We start from the raw sequence: 20294 nt of genomic DNA on the forward strand, positions 1-20294 counted from the left end.
GATTCTTTACAAACACCGACATTCCGTCCGGAATAACTGATAGTCTGTAAAGCTCATAAAGCGCATCATGCGCGGTCCAAACGCATGAGGACAGAGCGCTGTCCAGCGCTCTGGTCAAAAATATCCCAGATATTGGCCATATTATAAGTTATGTACGACGGCACAATCGATACTACTGCTTATTACTATGGTCGATAACACATTAATCGATTATTTATTTATGGCCGACAATTCCTAGCGATTGGCCACACTATAAGGTTCATCCGTCCGGATGAACGTATAGTCTGGACGGCGCGTTACTCAAGCTATTGAGATAGTCATACCCAAATGACAGCAGCATAGAACGTCCCTCAACATTATAAACCAAATCCCCTGTTTGGTATTTGAACACTAGAAATAGCCTGAAAAAGCGAGATTTCAAGCATAATGTGAACGTAGTATAAATTCATATAATAAATTTTCGTTCACATAATAAATTTACTTTGGCAACACTGCGTGAATGTTGTGACATTTCGGTCAAGCAGCTGATTACAAATCCCTAAGGCGAAGAAGAAGCATCTTTTAGACAAAAATTTTCTTGTTTGATTGGGTAAAAATGATGCGAACGCTTAAAAATACTTGTCGAATTGTGCAATAATGTCTTTTTTTATGGACTTCTTCCAGATTACAAATCTTAGAGCCCAAACATGGTGGTTACCAATAATGTAAAGCTGCCTACCGAAGAGGAGTTGACCGTGCCTGAATTGAACTTGTCAACGGCAGCTTTGCGTGCTGGAGCCTTTCATTTGGGAAAAACCTGTGAACATCAGAACAATGTAAATAACTTAATGTATTCCAAATGCAATGCTTAATCTTAACCATTGATAGAAGCAATCCATGTCTTACAATTCTTGGAAGAAATCAGGGTTATATAATTTGATGTCTTCCATTAACCTAACCTCAACAAAGTGAACAATTTGTTTATATTATGTTTTTCTTACAATTCTAAAGGAATTCATGTTATGTCGTCAAGAACTGGATGATCCTAGGGCATGCTTGAATGAGGGTAAGTCTGTTACTGGTTGCGCAATGGATTTCTTCCGGAAGGTAAAAAAAAGTTGCCACGAAGAATTCATGCAATATGCCAATTGCTTGGATAAATCAAGTGGAACAATGTCTTTTAGCCAGTGAGTACATATATCAAATAACGAGTGGACCAAAACTTTAAAATCATGTATAACTTTTTAGCTGCCGAAAAACACAGGGTGTTTTTGATAAATGCATGAAAGATCACTTCGATATTGATCGTCCCGATTATGGATACTTTACCAGAGCGAGGGTAAGTCATTGAAATCTTTAATATATTTGTATATGGGTCTCATAAAGAAAATCAGGATTGAACCTAACCATGGCAACACGATGGCTCACTTATGCCACCTAGATTATAAAGCTACGATTTTTGAAGTCATTGATTTTGTTATCGATCTTTTATTATATTGAGGAATCGACTTTTTCCAATATAAAAGAAGGAAATTTGATGTAACTGTTAGCCTTTATGAATTTCTAGTTTTGTGATGTAGAAAACTAACATAAATGGAAATACGACGTTTTACATTAAATGACAGCAATACCGCAAGCAAGAAATGTAAAGTTCTAACTACTGTTTTCTATATTCGCAATAAATTAGATTGAATTGGTAAAACTACGGATGGTAAAGCCTTTTGCCTTTTCATGGACAGCAATGATATTAATGATAACATATCACTTTGGATATCTGTGATAATGGTTCGAATAAGGGAGTCTATAAAACTTAACTTAAGCCACCGTAGTACAATGGTTTACATGCCGCCTTGTATAGAATTTAATTTAATTTATTTATTTTCATATGTAACTAAGCCTTACAAAGGCCTTATACAGTTACTTAAAACAACATTTTAAATACTACTCAAAACAATTCCCTTATTTTTAACATTAATATACTAACAATAATACAACAACAGGATACTACTCTATAAAAGGGTCATGGGTTCCAGCCAGAAATCAAAAAGACATTAAACGGTAGTTTAGCTTCTCGATCATTGACAATTTTCAATAATATTTTTTCCAGTTAAAATCTTAATTGAAATTGAAAATTGTTCAACTAAAATTTTCTATGATTGAGGCTCAGTAATGCCGAGTTTTGAAAATTATCTAAGGGGTGACTCGTGTAAAATGGTCATCCTTTTTGACTGAGCTTAATATAGATTTAGGAAAAAGTTTACCGCCTGAAATGTCACATTAGACTTGTTAGGTACAGCCACTGGGCATAACTTAAGAAAGCTGTTAATTCAGTGAGTTTTAAACGAAGAGGGGCTGTATTTTCAATGATGAAAACTGCAAATGCAAAGAGTTGTTATATTTTTAGTTAACCCTTTGACTACCTACCTACATATAAAAAGACATTCGAAAACAACACTTAAATCTATTTCCCCACCTAATTACGAATTATTTATCGATGTTATTTTAAAGTAGAAGCTTTCATCTAAATAAACTATAATTATTTTCCATATTGGTAAGCACTATAATGCATTTTTATAAACTTCTTCAACAGTAAGCGAAAAATACGAAATTTTGAGACCATTTTTCTAGTGTATATCACTAGTAAATAGACATTAATACAATATGAGTAGCTGATATTTTTTATTTTCGTTATTTTGATAGATATTATAGGCCAAACAGTGCTTATTTTAAGGCCATTTAGTCACAATTTAAGATCAAATTTTCAGAACAATTTCATAGAAATTTGTTAGTAGATACATCAGAAAAATCTGATACAACAGAAGGTCTGCTGAAAAGAGAAATCAATCACTGTTTCCTATTTCTATTATAGTTTGGCTGAAACAAACAAAAGTTAAACTATAAAATCAATATATTAAGAATATGTCTTGTATTTGCTCAAAAAAAAACTGAATATTTCTCGAATTAATTGTATTTAACAGCTTTTAGTGATACTATAGGGTACGATTATTAAAAAAATGTTTGGTTCTTAAAAATACTTTGGGTAACATTTTAGAAACTATAAATTTTACAATTTGTTGTCCGTCTAGACCACAAGGTATGATCTTCCTCCACTGTTAAGGGAACAGTGTATTTTTACAAGAACTACTCGTAATCCACAATTAGTACTTCCTCATATGGTAACACAACTCTATGAGCGATCTTTTTTGGTGCGAACCATGCGAGCTTTGAACAATCTTCCACTGGAGTTAAGCACCTTTGCATTTTCTAACATTGTGTTCAGAAATAAGCTCATTGATCACTTTGCTTCACATGGAAATGATTAAGATTTGTCCATGTCATTTAGTCGCTTTATACTGGCGCTGCTGCTTGGGCAAAAATTTATATTTTTATACTACTTAAATAGTTAACACTAATATTTATGGCTGGGGAGCCACTATCGTTATTATTCTAGTACAAATATAAATAAAATTATGTTTTGAATTTGTATCATAGACTATTGATAATTAAGTTTGTAAAATTTTTATCGGCCTTGAAGGCTTTATATATTACTGTCAATAAAGAAAGAAAGAAAGTACAAAACGATAATATCGACTGCTGATTTTTTTGCGGATTTTTTTCCTATGATTGTAGTGTTACACTGTTCTTGCCTTCATTGTCCTTCATTGTCCCAATGATAGTAATTTATTGCTAACCAATTTTGCAATTAATTGCAAGTAATTGCTATTACAACCTACTAAATCGTTATCAATTTGTGACCTATATTCATTATTCTGTCGGATGTACATAAAAATTATATATTAAATCTATTCCATTTCAGATCCATGCCACTGATCGTCCTGCTCCTCCTAAGCCGGAAAAGAAAATATATCCAGATGCTACACCTGGATTACCCGACGACTATCCCAAAACTCCAGCCAAGTATGGTTCCCGCTTCCATTGGTTGGAATAAATTCCATTAAGGCATCTTTATTCGTAAAAAACAAACTATGTTAAATTTGTAAAACAATTAGCAAACCAAAATATAGAAAAATATGTCTAATACAAAAAGCCGATTGAGGAAACAAAATTTGACAGTGTTCAAGTTCAATTGCTATTTTATTTATTATTGTTCAAGTTTATTATTGCTATTTTATTTTTAAATTTATGTACATATTTTGAAAAGACTATCACAAAGCGATTATAGTAACGTTTAACGCAGAAATACAAATTAAATCTCAATTGTGGCCGCCCCTTTGCATAACACATCCTTTGACAGTTTCCATGATTTTCATGTATTGTGTATTTAGACAACAGCCACAGTAATTAACTGATAAACGACCACAGCCTTCTATTCTTCGATGAAGAGGCATATTTTGATAATAGATCCAGTGGATGACTTCTTCACCCAAAACCAAAAGAATTTTGTCAAAACGGTAACCATTTACCGTGAAAAGGCTAGAATTTCCAGAGGTGATATGCCACTCACAATAACGAACACTGAGATGAGGAGATATTTTAGACTTTTCTCTGGACATTATTCGATCAAACTAAATTAAAAAAATATATATATTGTTATTATGAAATGGTATATTATTGGAAATGCATTTGATTGTTACTCACCCAATCGCGAACTTGAGTCATTGAATTACTAGGCGAGTGTCTTTTATTAGTTAAACTTATACGAGGATATTGAGGATGTACATATGGCAAAAATGTCAATTTCAATATTACAAATTCAACTTTCTGTTGTGGTGCCATAGTTTTAAACTATTTTTTGCCTTTGGTATATGCAACAATACTGTGTGGTGCTAAGCACAGTTCAATTTCAGTAATGACTCCCAAATACTTGTGACTTCAAATTTTTATACTAAATTGTTGCATATGCCAATATGTATTTCTTAGAATTATATTTTTGCTACCTAAGGGCTTAGTATAGATGTATGGTTGCATTTAGTACCATAAATCCAGGTATCATTTTCGAATGGGAATTTCTTTGAGATTTGTCATGCTTTAAAAATCCCAATTATGTACTTTTACATGTAATTTGTAAATATTGTTGTTATTTTCTGAGAAATGTGATGCAGATGTAAACTACGTCCTAGGAATACATCCAATATGAAATTTAAATTTTCAGAACTAATTTAGAATTAAGACAACCGTTATTATTTTTTAAACCACGTACTTTGAATAATAGTTTTGAAAAAATTTTATTTCACTCAAAAGGCCGCTATTAAGTTTAATACTTCATTTAAAAGGAAATATACTTTTTCAATTGTTGCTTGGATCATTCCCCACCAGATTATAAAAAAAAAATGTCACGAAAACTTTTCCAATTAAAATCTTAATTGAGTTTTAAAAAATATTCAATTAAAAATTTAATTGAATCAACAAATGTTTTAATTGAAATAAAAATCAATCACACAAATTAATAGTATCAATTAAATTTTTAATTGAATCAATTTTTTAATTGACTGCCAATTAATTTTTTAATTAATACTATCATTTCTGTGATTGAAGAAACTTCAATTAAAAAATTAATTGGATCAATTAATTTCGTGATTGAATCAGAAAAAAAATTTTTGTGTGCAGTACAATGTTCAGTTTTCGAGTTGAAAATTACATTATTTCCGCGATTATTTTTTATTTACGGCCATTTTCATGTAGCTCTGTTAGACTTTAACTGCCAGTTAAAAAAAGAAAAATGAAAATATCTTTTCTCCGGTTAAAAGAGAGTGTGAAAAGCGAACATAACACCGCTCTTTAAGGCAAAATAATGACAATTTTGTATAAAATCTGTCGGGAACTATTATTCGGGAAGTTATAGATGAACAGGATCTAATTTAAGACTGGACATTTATTTTGTTCTTTGAATTTTGATTAATCATCGATGATTCAGGTGATATTCCATAGCACTGTAGAAATCTGATGGTCTTGCGAGACGAATTTGATAATTTCATATTTTCAAATTATTCCTATGAACGAAATAAGGGTCGCCCGTTCTTTATATTTTCAGAGGCTACTTCAAGAAAGTGTTGCTATACCAGAAATATCATACCATCTGGTGAATCTGTTTCAAAAATGGACAATGTAAAAACAAAGATATTTTCTTATTTTTATTATTGTCTTTCGAAATTTCAACAAATCAATTTTCTGAATTAATTTTTTTTTGCTTTCAAATATCTTCTGTTTTCTTTACATTTATTTATTTTTTTTTTTCTAAACTTCATACAAATCGAAACCTTTTTTTCTATATTGCTGAGATCAAACAAGAAAAATAAAACTATAGTGTTTCTCTAATACAGTGTCTCACAAATTAAAACACATGCAGCGCCTCTAGTGGGAAATAGTTTCGAAACTCAAGCATTCTCCATTCCCTTCCATATATTAATAGTATCAGTTAATCCAAAATCTGCACAACATAAACAGTGATGAAAACGGATTCCATGTTGATCGACGAAACTGAAGAAAATTCAAAATACACTTAATGATTATCACCTCAGCCAAGCTGTTACTCCAACCACAATATATTAATTTAATCTGAATGCTCGGCTGCAGTTAAGTCGGAGCGACATCTTTATGACTTTTAAGGACTACCACCGAAAATTACTATGCAACAACCAACCATACATTGGAAAAATTAGGAAGAATCACATATTTTAATAATATAAAAATCAAATGTTTTTGTTATCAATTCCAGATAAAAATAAAGAGCGAACGATCCTATGATACTTGGTACTGTATATGACTCGTGTCATCTGCTCTCCTGTGCTAAATCTATTCGGTTTCCCTGCTAAATCCATCATAGTTTCGACCGAATACCAGAACATTTTTTCCGCTGTAGTTTACCTACTGTCAATAATTTCTAAGGTTTCAAATCTTCCCTAAATAATTTCACACAATGTCCGGACTCATTTCAAAAACAGGAAATCATTTAGTTGTGCAGCTAAATTTAGAAAAGGAGAGCTCTCATTAATAAATTGTGATAGCATCTGCCGTTTCACAAGCTACAATATAGTCAAGGATTGTCAGTAGACAACTACAAAACCCAAACAACCTAATAATTAACACGACACTACATAGGTAATAAATTTTCTTTTGTATTTACAAAATACACAATAAAATACATAAACTAAATCATCCTATATAACTATATAAATTATTCGGTGTACCACTTCGTACGTTTCGATTTTTTACTCGTATTTATAGGACCTGTAGCTCCTTGATTGGCACTTTTGTCTAACATTTTCTTATATTTATTGACAAGAGGAGCTAAATCATCTCTTTCCAGTTTTCTTCCCTGTTTTGGACGAATTTCCGCTTTGCGCTCTGCCAAATGGATTTGTTTGATTTTTTGTTGTTTCATCTTTCTCTTTTCCTTTTTGACACGTTGCATATGATTCTGTGATTGCTCCTTTATTTTTTTCATAGAACGCATTCGCAATACGGTGCCTTGTTTTGCTTCTGTGCCCACATAGTCTCCAGTTAGACCATTTGCTGGAGATCTTTGGGAGTTGGCATTGTTTTTCTTTTTGGCTCTTGCTTCTTCTAGCTTCTGTATGTGTTTTTTGAGTTTTTCCTTGTCATCGCTTTGTGGTCCTCTAGGCAAATTTTTCAAAGGAAAACTGCCAGCCTTTTTCTGTTCCTTTAATGCCTTACGCTTTTCAAGTTTTTCTTTGAATGTGGGGTTATTAATTTTGGATCGTTCTGCACGCTTCTCTTTGACTTTGTGCACAGCGCGATCTTCTATACTGAAGGCTACAATAGGCCGCTGTAATAAAAAAAATTATAAAACTTTTCAGGTTTATATTAGCTATCCTTACATGTTGAGTTCCAAATATTTTTGGATTATTATTTAATTTCCTCAAGGCTGTCAACGCTTCCAAATGGGTATTAAATGACATAAATCCAAAGCCTTTCGATTTCCCTTTGGGATGTTCGGGTGTAACTTTATTTTCTCTCATTACCCTGCATTCATGAGGACGAAATCCAGTATACGCTATTATCATTTCCTTCAAGTTATCATTGTCATAATTTAATGGCAAATTATGGATGGATAAACGATTACGTGACACGAATCTGTAATAAAAAGTCCAAGTTAGTTATTTATGTAGTATAAACGTAAAATAGCTCTCATGCCTGTTAAGGTTTTTCAAAACTTGTGTTTTGATCTGTTCCAATTTATGTCTTTTATTCATATCAGATGCTGAGACACCTTCTGCTGCTTTTGAGTTAGCCATTATAAGTCCTTCTCTTGCAAGATAAAGATTACGAGAATCCTTGCCATCATTCTTTTTGTTTTTCTCCATGTTTTGCTGGCGTACTTCTTCACGGCTTAATGCTGGGAAGGGTTCTAGTACTTGATCCATTAAAATAAATTCTGATGCTGATTGTAAGCACAAATCGGCCGACTCCTTAGATTTGAACTTGACAAATGCTGTACCTTTCGAATGGCCAGATATGGATTCTCTGTTTATAATTGCATAATATACCGGACCATATTTTCGGCAAACTTTGCGCAGATCATTGTCTTCGGCATCGAATGGTACATTTTTGATAAAAATGGTGCAACCTTCTTGTACATCGTTCGAAATGTGTTTCTCCTTCTTCACTTTCGAAATATCAACTTTGGTTTTGATATCTTTTTTGTCTTCATTCTCGTCATCGTTGTCTTCTTCGTCGTCATCGTTGTCTTCTTCGTCTTCGTCATCCTCCTCCGAATCTCTGGCACTGTCCTCATCTTCTTCGTTGTCATATCCATTATCCTCATCAACAATGGATTCCGCCTAAATAAACAAATGTATGTTATAAAGTTTACATTCATACATTCGTGTCTTTAAAATACCTCGTCACAATCGCTTTCGCCATCACTTCCATCTGAGTCCTCTTCACCTTCAACATCATCTTCGTCCTTAATTTCAAGCTTAGGTTTCTTGTCCACTGGTTCTTCTTTAACATTTTGCTGTTTTCTTGCAACATATTCATCTTTTCCCAACGCCCAATCGATGTATATAGCCCTTCCTAACAATTCTTTACCGTTTCCTTGAAGGATAGCCTTTGTGGCCTGATTTACAGTTTCATATTGCACAAATGCACAACCAACCAATTTTCCATCGGGACGCCTAGGTATATTCACTTCTTCCAGTTTGCCCCACTGCTCAAAATGTTTGCGAATATCTTCTTCCTTGGCTTTGTAACTCATGTTACGAACTATCAGGCGAGCACGCTTCTTTTGACGACGTTCTTTCTCCTCTTTGTCTTTCTGAACTTTAAAAGGATTTCGGCGCTTTGCAGCCTTTTGTTGGGCCTCTTCTTGGTCTCCATTAGAAGGAGTATTGCCTTCTTTCAATTCCATTTGATGTATTAAATTATTTAGTTCTTATAAAATATTGAACTAAGTGCACGTGGTGTTTGGTGGCAGCATTAACAAAACAATTTAATTGAAATAGCAGAACCAGGTTTTTAACTTCAGTTCTTTCCTCAGTTACAATTTTATTGCCTATTGTAGTAAATCGATATGATGGTATTTGCCTTTTATATTTTGATCCCAGATAATCAATATAAATCCAAACGTTTATTTTTCTCCAGTCAAAAATTAAACGATGTGTGGTGACAGCGATACAGCTGTCAGAATAATCCTTAATAACAGCGCGCTACGGCTTCTATTTGTCAAAATATTAAAACAACTACAATCTCAAGGTAGTAAAATGCAATCAACTGACACTTTTCAACCTGCTTTCTTCTATTCGAATGCGCTAAAAAGTAAAATTTTTTGATTGACATTTTCTAAGTTAATGCGGAATATTCAATTTCTTGTCTGGAAAGGCATCTAGCTGAGAATGTTTTATTACTGGGCAAGGCATAAATATTTTCGAAAATGTCAAAATAATAATAATTTCCATAGTTGTATGTCGAAACAAATAGGTCGATATTACAACAGGGTGACTCAGAGATTGAATTTTGCAAATGACACATATCTTATCAACTGTAGTAAGTTGGAATCAAAGATTATAGATTTGAGGAAGATAGGAAATTGGCTTGCATTTACCAGATTAGATTAATACATGTTTGTTGTCTTTTAAGCTGAGTACTATGTTCAGTTTTCAAGCTGAAAACCAGCTTATTTTCACGGTTACTTTTTTTAATCAATTAATTTTGAAATATTAAATGGTTCGCAATCAATACATTGGATCTTTTCCATCCACAATTTGAAGAGACTTGATAAAAATGTTATCGTGTTCATATTTATTTTTGCACTTTTAATTTAGTGTTTTGGTGAAAAACTCGAACATAGTACTCACCTTTAGTTGTTTTTCGTTTTTATTTTTTAAATGAAAAATGTAATTTTCTTAATGAAACAATGTTAAATTTTAGGCAACAACAAAAAATTACATTTTCCCTTTATGGAAATTTATTTCGTGCTCTTAATTTCTTTTTATTTGCATTTTAATGCTATGTCAATACTTGTCGTATACGCGTTTGGTTCGAGTATTAAAGTAATGTGGTAAATGGTTTGATGTGCTCAGTAGCCAATCTCCCATCTTCTGTAATCTATAATCTTTGGTTGGAATTTCCGAAAATTGCGGTTTGGAATAAAAAACTTTGCGAATGTGTAATACTACTGCTCCAAATATCTTTTTCCAGATTTACAAATCGTCTCTCTACACAAAAGGTAGATATTAAATGTCAAACAAGTATACACGACCGAATGTCCTGCCAGAACGAATCTTTTGTACCGTCCATCATACTAAAGATAGACATAGACAATCGATTTACTTGAGTTGTGGTAACAGTTGTCGATGACAAGGTATCTTGAAACTTCCCAAAATTGTATGTATATATAAGCCACTTAAGTTTTTAGTCGCTTTATATAGAGGAATCTATTTATAATTATGACCATTTTTTGTATGATAGTGCATATACTGACAACATACAACCAAATTCCAATCGCATCCTATATAATTTGTTCTTCCATAAGGCTCCAGTTAGATATAGGGATCGTCTTATATGGGGACTAAACTTAAAAGTTGCCCGATATTACCCAAGTACACCACCATCTGACCTGTATTGATAATAATAAATTGAATAGATATTGTATTTAAAAAATAGCTGACAATATTTGCTATTTCTGCAAACAACGATCTCTTCCCCTTTTTCATCAGATTTTACTACAGTATATACTAAGAAATTTCTTTGAGAGTATGACTTCGTAGAACATCAAATTATAAAGAGAATAATTTTAAAAATAAACGGCTAAATTATTTTAGCCAACCAACATGGTAATTAAAGTGACTTTTTTAATTTGGAAAAAGACGAAATGTCAGTTTTTACGGTTAAACCCACCCAATTTTCTTCTGTTGAAAAAAACTGATTAAGATAAACACACCAATAAGTCCGGTGACAGGTCCAGTTTTGAGTTATTTAAATAATAACTTCATTCTACTCCTACATTTAATTGGAATAAATTTGATTTTATTTATGCCCTTAATTATTTAAAAAAGTAACCACAATTAACTCATTTCCAACGCCGACCTATTGAGGCAATCAAATCAATACGTGCACATCAATTAGAAAATTAACCAAAAACCAATTATTTAAAAAAATAATTGTTAGGTATTTACAGCATTCAATTGATCACTTACAGAAGAAATTTTCCATTTCATCAATTACATTTTATTTGTAGAATGTATTTTTATTTTTAAATGCCTTAAACTAATACGTATATGCATATATCTATATATAGATAAACCATAAGGATGATATAATTCTAAAATGTTAAAAACTATGTACAAAATGAATGCGATATAAATCGCATTTTTTGAACAATGCAAGTGCAGCACATATTTTCATTATACTATATGGCAGTACTGTCTATCATACTCTCTCTTGGATGTTACCGATCTACGATTGGGGTACAGAACAGGATATTTGCCTTTTTTAAATGCAAATATCACATTGCATGTTGATGTTCAAATTGACTCTAGTCTATGTATCTTTTCAAGAATTTTTGACTAGCTATTTATCATTGTACCGTAACTGTATCTCTTGTAAAATCTATGTATCGCCATTATTATCGATAACCTCGTCCTCTGCGCCATTTACATCTGTGACTTTGTCTATGTGTGGTACGAATGAGAACATTGTGCATGTTTTATCTGTTACTGTTATAACCGTATCTCAGTATTTATTGTGTTGAGCCAGCAACTGCATATCTGTGAGATATTTTATGATGTGAACTTTTGCCTCAGCCTTTTGTCTCACACCCAAGGTATTTAGCATATCGGTAACCACCATTCCAAAGGATTGATCCTCGGCGCTAACATTTTGACTTATGCTATTTTGGAATATTTTTATTGAACTAAGCATATCTGAATGATGTTGCTGTTGTTGTGCCTGTGCGGCCTGTTGCTGTTGTTGCTGCTGCTGCTGTTGTTGTTGTTGGTCATCTTCAACAATGCGTTCCCTTTTCATCACTGGCTCATAGTAATAGGTTTTTTGATCCTTAACTGCATTGTTCGCAGATAACTGGGCAGCGTCACCAGTGACAACTATAGCTGTAAGTAAAATATATAAATCATTTAAATTTTTCCAAGAAATTAACAATACTAAACTTACCATGCGGATGTCCGGTCAGTGATTGGGTCGTTATTGTAGCACTACCATTAAATGGGGTTGTAAACAAATCGACTACTTGTTGTTGGTGGGTTTGTTGCTGGTGAGTTTGTTGTGGAGCAGCCTCGACTTGCGCAACTGTGTTTGTTGTATTTGCTGGTAAGCCAGCTGACGATACTTTTCCCAAAAGAGATTCACGATACTGTCTTATAGATTCCATTAAAAATGACATTTGTTTGAAATAGCGCCATCGGGAATCTTGACTTATCTTTAGTTCCCGAGCAAATTTGTCGCGTAAACTTTTCCAACGTTTGGTACATTTTTGTTCTGAAAAAAAAAAAAAATAATAAATAAATAATGATAATAATAATAAAAATATTATGTTAACATCTTTTATCCTTTTAATTTGAATGCATGTCAAAAACTTAGAATTGTTGAGAAATGTAAATTATTCAATATGAGGTAAAAATGTTTGCTGGTTTGACTGTGGCGACGAATTCTTTTTTGATTTGCCCAGAGTTTTATCCACTTTTGGGAGGTATTCAGTTATGAGAGGTTAATTTTAATGTGTTAATATAGCTAATGTACCCAGACTGCCCCCTTTGGGAGGTGTTCGGGTTTCAGAGTGTCCAAGTTTGAGAGGTTTCACTGTATATCAAAACATGAACCGGGATATAAAAATAACAAGTTTTTGATTCAAAAAACCTCTAGATTTAATCCACGCCCTCAAGAATCGTGTGATCGGTCTTATGGGTGGCTATATGGAACAACGGACTGATAGGAACCAAAATGCTTAGCTCTTCACGGATATAAAATTTGGAATTATATACTATGGTTAAGTAATTTTTTTGTAATTTAGGTAATCTAGATTTTAAGTTTTTGAATTTAATTATTTTCTATAATTCAGGTATTTTGTTTTGCTATGTAATACGTTTTTTTGGCCCTAGGGCTTTTGTATTACTTTGTGGATTAATAAATAAATAAATAAAAAATTTCAAGCAAATCAGATGAAAATTGCGGTTTTCATTGCTTCAAGAAGTCATGTACATCAAAATATCGACCAAAAAAGCCATCTCCGTACGAGACCTGTACCTGAGACAAAAAAAAAAAAAACAAGTCTGTGCCAACTGCTTGAGTATTGAAGGTGGTAGCTTTAATTACAGTCAGGCGGGCAGACATCGTTATATCGTCTTAGAATTTCAACCTGATCAAGAGTATACAGTGGAACCTCTCAAACTTGTATACTCTGAAAAGTGGACATATGTCTTAGTCGCTAGCTTTACTATCATGTTAAAATTAACCTCTCAGAAGTGGACATGTTCCAAATATGGACAAAACTAATACGATGGTGGGTGTGCACTTCTGAGAGGTTTCACTGTATATACATGATATTTGATATTTCGATGTGTTACAAACGGAATGGCAAACTCATTATACCCCCATTACTATTCCATTCTGAATTCCAGAGTCTGCTGGAAATCTAAAGGTGAGTACTATGTTATGCAATGAAATTATAAATTTGAATTTAACCAGACGGAGATACATTCCTCATCCGAATCAAAAAATCATGAAAAGACTTTGATCCAATCACATATGGGGTTTGAAGATACACTTAATGAGTGATTTTCTTTTTTCGTTGTAAAAAAGTAGGGGATTACATAGAATAGGATGTATTTGTTTTTACGTGTAGAAGAGCTACATTTTTTAAGCTATGTACTTATACAACCACCACTGGTTTTATTGATAACAACGAATTATTTCTAACAAAAAAAACTTTAAATATTTAAATTAAATATTTCTGCGTATTAGTCATATAAGCTAAAAATGGAAACTTTTTCCGCCAAAATAAACCATTCTCGACCTGTCTCAATAATTTTGTTTCAAGTCCAAATCATCAAATCATAACAACGGAGAAGTTCCTTCTTACGCCAAGCATCTGCTTTGCTGTCTCTATAAAAGTATACGTAAGAGGATAACATTTTATTCAGTTGCATCTATGCCACAGAGAAATATTATCGACAGATCCACCATGGAAGAAACTGAGTTGAGAGAGCTAATTGAAAAATCTGTGAGAGTGCATCGAATGAAACAACACCACTATAAGGGAACATGAAAAGAATGTATGGGGAAATAAAATAATATCGACGTCATGAAACGCTCAAAACAAAAAGTACAGCTGCGCGTAACAATTTTAATGACACACACAGAGGAGTGGCGACAAAACCAAATTGTATATGCAGAGAAGGTTGGATTGATACTACATTACGGCGCTGCAAACACAAGTCAGCGAGTGTTTGTTTATCAGTGATGAGAGAGCAAAAGTACAACGGTCCAAATAATGCCAAAATGAATAGCAGAAAATCGTAGGTAAAAGTACGAGAGTCTTTAGTATATTTGGCTCAAAAGCTATTTTTGTCAAAAATTAGTCATTTCCATTCAATAATTAATATTTTTCTTATTTGACACAAATGAACAAACCTTATTAATTTCTAGTTTGCTTTAAAAATAGGACTATCATTAGGGATTAATCCCGTCCCGATATTCCGGGATTTTCGAGACGGTATTTATCCCGAATCCCGGGGTTTTAATTTTGAATCGCTGGATTTTTCGTAATCCCGAAAAAATAATCTAAATTTGTTTGTTAAATTTCCAGCTTTTTAGGATTATTTACTAATAAAACCGGTGTCGACTGTGAGAGATGTTTTTCATCTACAATAAGATAGGATGGCGTATATCTGATGAAACTTTGGATGCCTTGATATTTTTAAGAGGTTACTTAAAACGATGAAGGGTAAAAGAAAGTCCTTAAAATCTTTTGCTGAGTACGAATGCAATATGAAATAGCTTTTTAATTTATTTTTGTGTTCATATTTTTAAGTAGCAATTTGATGAAATTGCTTAAATTTTTATTTTATTAATTTATCATTTTAATGTTTAATTTCTTTTCCCAAAATCGAATTTTAATGGCATCTAAGAGTTTTATAAATAAATAAAAAACTTTTTCTTATAAACAATAATTGAGGGATTTCCGATTTTTTTATTTTTGTTATCTACTTATTATAAAGTCTGTTTGATATATCTTATGTTTGTATTAATAGGATTTATTAGGATTAGAAGAATTGTTGGATTGATATGTGAAATGGCATGTTTCTACATATAGAAAATATTAGTGGCCAACCCACAAAAGGGGAAAAGTTAGTTGCAGTTTTGCCTGATGAACAGATTTCTAAGGTAATATATTATAGCATTAAATGAAAACTTTGTATGTATAAGCTAAGGGGGGTTTTGCCTTGTCTTCGAAATATTTCCATAAATTCAAAATCGAAAAAGGATGAAATTGTCAACATCGTATCCAGTTTGAAATAGACACAATTGTATATTTGTATTGCATGTTTGTAATTCTAAGGGTATGGTCACACTAGGCAAATATTTGAGGAAAATGATTGTCAAACTTTTTTCCAGGTGGAGTTTCGAAGTATGTATATGGATGTTGGTTTTAGAAAACACCCCTATCGTGATGTTGTATATCTAATATGAGTTTAAAATATTTGCTGGTTTGGTTGTAGTGACGAATTCTTTTTTAATTCCTTTCAAATATTTTCCCAGTATGACCATACCGGAAGATAATATCCAGCTTCAATTTGTTAAAGAACTAAACCATTAAGAATGTACTGTGTTTGGTACCATGATATTTATGTCCCATCTCTTTTGGACATTGTAAAAGAAAGCAACATAAACACACACACACGTACGTGCGATAAGTAGCAGAGTGTACTATACACAGCAACTGACATTGTCGTTTATCTGCTTCGGCCCTCGGCTGGTTTTCAGTTTGTGTACCCCTCTACGCCACCCATTATACCCATTGTACACGTAGTCGTTTTCTCTTTACATAAAGCAGCAAACATCAAGTTTTGCTAGTTTGGCAAATATTATTTTGGATACTTTTCTATGAAAAACTAAACATTTTATTCAGTATTTTGCATTGAACAGTTGATTTACTCAGGGTTTTCAAGTGAAGTCGATTTGTAATGTTTCTATGTGTATGTTGGGGTTACGTGATGGGGGTTCTTGTTGTTTTGTAGTGTTTCGACAATATATGCGTGTAGGGTTGCCAGATGATGGTTGCCGAAATCCGGGACATTGCGCCGTACATTCCGGGATTTGTCGGGACAAGCAAAAACAGTCATATTTTTCGATATTAGTTCCCCATATTTTATAACTTGGTAAATTTGCATAAACGCCATGGCGTAGTCGTAATTATCAGCAAGCTTTGAAATTCCTAAATATATTGGAGCCTCTGAAACTTTCTCCCAAGATGGGATTTTATATAAAACGTAAATAATTTTGGGAATATTTTTTTAAACGGAGACCTAAACTCATATTTACTGGCATATTACTTTCGGGTTTGGCAAACAAACTTAAGCTCTGAGGTGACAATCGCTGCTTCTTTTGTAGTGGCTTTCGACTGGACTGGGAATTTGGATATCGGCATGGCATGGTTTTAGGTATATTTCGTATCCGAATTGGGGATTGTTATAGTGTCACTAAAGGGTCTATGGTAATCATAGGATAAAATCGAACTTTGAAATGATGGCAGGGAGCACAAACTTGATTTATAATTTGTTAAAATGCATTTTGCAGAAAAACGTGAATTGGATATTTGCGTATATTTTTTTTTACATTTACTACTCAAGTGACAGCTGATGATTCGCAAGACAGTGATTTGATTTTTTTCTCAAAGTGGTGAGATTAAATGAAATGGTACAAAATCGGACAAACAAATGTACATTTAAAATGTATGAAAATCCAAAAACAAAAATATTTTTGAAAGCGATTTAATTTTAAATCGTTTTCATTTTTAAGAAATGTAAAAAAATAAAACATATGCCTTGAGTAATTGAAATTCCGGGATATTTGGTAAATTTTGTGAAAGATCCGGGACACTTCCTAGAGACGAAATTCCGGGACAATCCAGGCGAATCCCGGCCGTCTGGCAAGCCTATATGCGTGTGTAATTTAAATGTATCTTTCCTCCCCTTTGTTTGGTGTTCGGTAGATATTTAAAACGGGCATATGTTTCTGTACATACATACTTATGTGTTTGTGGACATATTTAAAAAATTCAGTATGTATGAATGTGTATGTCCATACCACCTCTTTGTAATTGGATGATTGAAAAAAATATATATTTTATACATACATATATATTTATATACATAATTTGTAACTAGGTCTCATTTTACTTTTATATTTCGTAGTACATACTCAAAAACGTATAAGAATATTATTTTCACTTACCTGGAACACCCAATGATTCGGCTATGGTTTTCCATGTTTGAGCCTTACGAACAAAATGCTTGTAGTTGAAATGTGAACGGTCATAGATCACTGGATTCATTTTCACTGCTTCAATTAGATTCAAATCGAATTGTTGTTCCAAAGCTGGATCCATTTTCGCATCCATTTTCTAGAGGCGTATTTTGTTTGGGTTTTCTGCTTTTCTTTCTGATAAGAATGTAGGTGATGATAAGTTGCGTTGAGGGGGCTCCTCTGCGCCGATCGGAGATGCTTTTTCTTTTGTTTTTCAATTGCGACGCAGCGCATAAAACTTAAGCGCCTAAAATAATTTTCTCGAACAGAAAAAAGTAGCTGTACCCGTATACGTTGTTACGACGTCAATGAGACTTTTTTTCTTGATTCTTCCTCGAAATGATTAGATGATGATGGTGGCAGCTACTGCACACAGCAAAACACTTGGTTTATTTCAGCCAAAAAATATTTTTTTCTCCACAATAAATCCAATTGTGAAAAAATACTAAGCGATGTACAGTCAATTTCACTCTACTGCGGAGAACAACACCATTTACCGAACGAAGACGTAAACGCCGACGTGGACTGAACGTAACTGAACTAGGAAAAGCAGCCGAACGCGGACTGGGCTGTTAATTTTATGTGCATGACGTTCGGCTACAGTAAACGTCGGGTGCACATATACATACTCGCATATACCAAACAATACAACAACACGACAATATGAATTTTTACACACACACACACCCCAAGTAAGCAATCAACACAGCAGCCTGCTGAAAAACCAGCAGTTAAATTAAGAATAGAATAGAGGTCATGTGCAAAGCCTGTTTAATAGGTTCAAAAGCGCTCCTCTGACACTTTCAAGTCAAAAATTCTAAATTAATAGCAGTCGGTTCTAGAGAACCACAATTAATTATTAAAATGTCTTTAACGTTATATGAATTTCAACCGACACATTTTAAGAAAAACTTAGTCATTTGAGAAACTTGTGTACGCAATTTACGTTAATTCCATCTATATTGGAAAAATATGAGCTATTTTAAAATTTAGTAAAATTCTGTACTTTGAAAAAAAATCTGTTGTTCATTTGTATAAAACATTTTTTTTTTGAGAAAGCAAAAAATACTTAAAATAAGAACAATTTTCACACATATGGCAAAATTTTACGTCCATGAACTGAAATAAAGTTAAACATTAAACATAACCTATATAGGCAGAACATTAACATTTTTTTTTCAATAATTGTACCTAAATTTGTCAGAGTCTATCAGAACGGATAATGCTGACAGTGATGCAAACAAGGCCTCACAAGGCCCTACATTTGGTAGGCCTTGCACATTTTACTATTGATAGCTAATTCACAAGTCAGTTGGTCGGCAATAAATAGGGCTTCGGCTGCCAGCTAGTAGCTGAAACAAAAATGCGTCATCATATGTTGAACAGATGTGCTGGCTGCGACGTAAGAGGGCGACTGAACTGGTATATGGTGGTATGTTTTTTAACCGTTTGATGAATTTCCCTTACCAGCATTAGTAGGCAATAAGAATAGAGTTGGGGAATAATTTTTTATGAACCTGTTACAAATATTAGTCATGTTTTTATGTAGGATCTACATTTTTACCCTATAAGTTTGGAAAAAAAGTTTAACGTTTTACATGAAAGTATCTTCAGGATATTGCTTTATAAAAAAGCAAGATTTAGTGATTGCTCAGTATGCATTAATAAATATTCAGGAACCTCAACAAGATTTATTTCTTTGAAGTACATTATTAAATAAGAGTAACGGTGAAACGGGAATTTAACATTAAAAAAATTGGCATAGATCCGTGCTACAATGTGGCCTTTAGCGTATATTTTCTGAATTTGGTTTTTATACCCTCCACCATAGGATGGGGGGTATATTAACTTTGTCCACATCGGTCCATAATTATATGTATACCCCATATAAACCGATCCCCAGATTTGGCTTGCGAAGCCTCTAAGAGAAGCAAATTTCATCCGATCCGGCTGAAATTTGGTACATGGGGTTAGTATATGGTCCCTAACAACCATGCAAAATTGGTCCACATCGGTCCATAATTATATATAGCCCCCATATAAACCGATCCCCAGATTTGGCTTGCGGAGCCTCTAAGAGAAGTAAATTTCATCGAATCAGGCTGAAATTTGGTACACGGTGTAAGTATATGGTCTCTAATGACCATGCCAAAATTGGTCCACATCGGTCCATAATTATATATAGCCCCCATATAAACCGATCACCAGGTTTGACCTCCGGAGCCTCTTGGAAGACCAAAATTCATCTGATTCAGTTCAAATTTGGTACTTGGTGTTAATATATGGCCTCAAACACCTATGCAAAGATTGGTCGAAATCGGTCCATAATTATAAAGGGTGATTCTTTTGAGGTT

General features: G+C 33.2%; 4 protein-coding genes across 4 annotated transcripts; 1 reads left to right on the plus strand and 3 right to left on the minus strand.

Annotated features, from left to right (window-relative positions):
• The first annotated feature begins 478 nt into the window (after window positions 1-478).
• On the plus strand, window positions 479-4045 carry ND-19 (NADH dehydrogenase [ubiquinone] 1 alpha subcomplex subunit 8). Its single transcript, XM_075312985.1, has 5 exons — window positions 479-589; window positions 664-815; window positions 991-1166; window positions 1228-1318; window positions 3797-4045. The coding sequence occupies exons 2-5, from the start codon at window positions 687-689 to the stop codon at window positions 3926-3928; spliced, it is 528 nt and encodes a 175-aa protein (XP_075169100.1). The 5' UTR covers window positions 479-589; window positions 664-686; the 3' UTR covers window positions 3929-4045.
• A 10-nt stretch (window positions 4046-4055) lies between these two features.
• LOC142241251 (uncharacterized) lies at window positions 4056-5089 on the minus strand. The gene is made up of 2 exons (XM_075312986.1): window positions 4579-5089; window positions 4056-4505 (listed from the first exon to the last, which is right to left on the minus strand). The coding sequence occupies exons 1-2, from the start codon at window positions 4714-4716 to the stop codon at window positions 4194-4196; spliced, it is 450 nt and encodes a 149-aa protein (XP_075169101.1). The 5' UTR covers window positions 4717-5089; the 3' UTR covers window positions 4056-4193.
• A 1946-nt stretch (window positions 5090-7035) lies between these two features.
• On the minus strand, window positions 7036-9591 carry LOC142241252 (RNA-binding protein 28). Its single transcript, XM_075312987.1, has 4 exons — window positions 8801-9591; window positions 8095-8741; window positions 7779-8034; window positions 7036-7726 (listed from the first exon to the last, which is right to left on the minus strand). Exons 1-4 carry the CDS (start codon window positions 9308-9310, stop codon window positions 7115-7117), a joined length of 2025 nt encoding a protein of 674 aa, XP_075169102.1. The 5' UTR covers window positions 9311-9591; the 3' UTR covers window positions 7036-7114.
• Window positions 9592-11605: 2014 nt separating this feature from the next.
• Adf1 (Adh transcription factor 1) lies at window positions 11606-18485 on the minus strand. Its single transcript, XM_075310846.1, has 3 exons — window positions 17869-18485; window positions 12571-12894; window positions 11606-12509 (listed from the first exon to the last, which is right to left on the minus strand). Exons 1-3 carry the CDS (start codon window positions 18032-18034, stop codon window positions 12133-12135), a joined length of 867 nt encoding a protein of 288 aa, XP_075166961.1. The 5' UTR covers window positions 18035-18485; the 3' UTR covers window positions 11606-12132.
• Window positions 18486-20294: the final 1809 nt, after the last annotated feature.

This window comes from Haematobia irritans, chromosome 5 (genome assembly GCF_050003625.1).
Source record: "Haematobia irritans isolate KBUSLIRL chromosome 5, ASM5000362v1, whole genome shotgun sequence".
NCBI classification, from domain to species: Eukaryota; Metazoa; Arthropoda; class Insecta; order Diptera; family Muscidae; genus Haematobia; species Haematobia irritans.

Coding starts and splice junctions, on each gene's coding strand:
- LOC142241251 (XM_075312986.1), bottom strand. CDS start 4,716: ATGGCACCACAACAGAAAGTTGAATTTGTAATATTGAAATTGACATTT. Junction 4,506..4,578: donor TGACTCAAGTTCGCGATTGG/GTGAGTAACAAT, acceptor TTTTTAATTTAG/TTTGATCGAATAATGTCCAG.
- Adf1 (XM_075310846.1), bottom strand. CDS start 18,034: ATGGATGCGAAAATGGATCCAGCTTTGGAACAACAATTCGATTTGAAT. Junction 12,895..17,868: donor CGAATCATTGGGTGTTCCAG/GTAAGTGAAAAT, acceptor TTTTTTTTTCAG/AACAAAAATGTACCAAACGT. Junction 12,510..12,570: donor ACTGACCGGACATCCGCATG/GTAAGTTTAGTA, acceptor TTTTACTTACAG/CTATAGTTGTCACTGGTGAC.
- LOC142241252 (XM_075312987.1), bottom strand. CDS start 9,310: ATGGAATTGAAAGAAGGCAATACTCCTTCTAATGGAGACCAAGAAGAG. Junction 8,035..8,094: donor GTTTTGAAAAACCTTAACAG/GCATGAGAGCTA, acceptor TTTTTATTACAG/ATTCGTGTCACGTAATCGTT. Junction 7,727..7,778: donor AAATATTTGGAACTCAACAT/GTAAGGATAGCT, acceptor TTTTTATTACAG/CGGCCTATTGTAGCCTTCAG.
- ND-19 (XM_075312985.1), top strand. CDS start 687: ATGGTGGTTACCAATAATGTAAAGCTGCCTACCGAAGAGGAGTTGACC. Junction 816..990: donor CCTGTGAACATCAGAACAAT/GTAAATAACTTA, acceptor ACAATTCTAAAG/GAATTCATGTTATGTCGTCA. Junction 1,167..1,227: donor GGAACAATGTCTTTTAGCCA/GTGAGTACATAT, acceptor ATAACTTTTTAG/CTGCCGAAAAACACAGGGTG.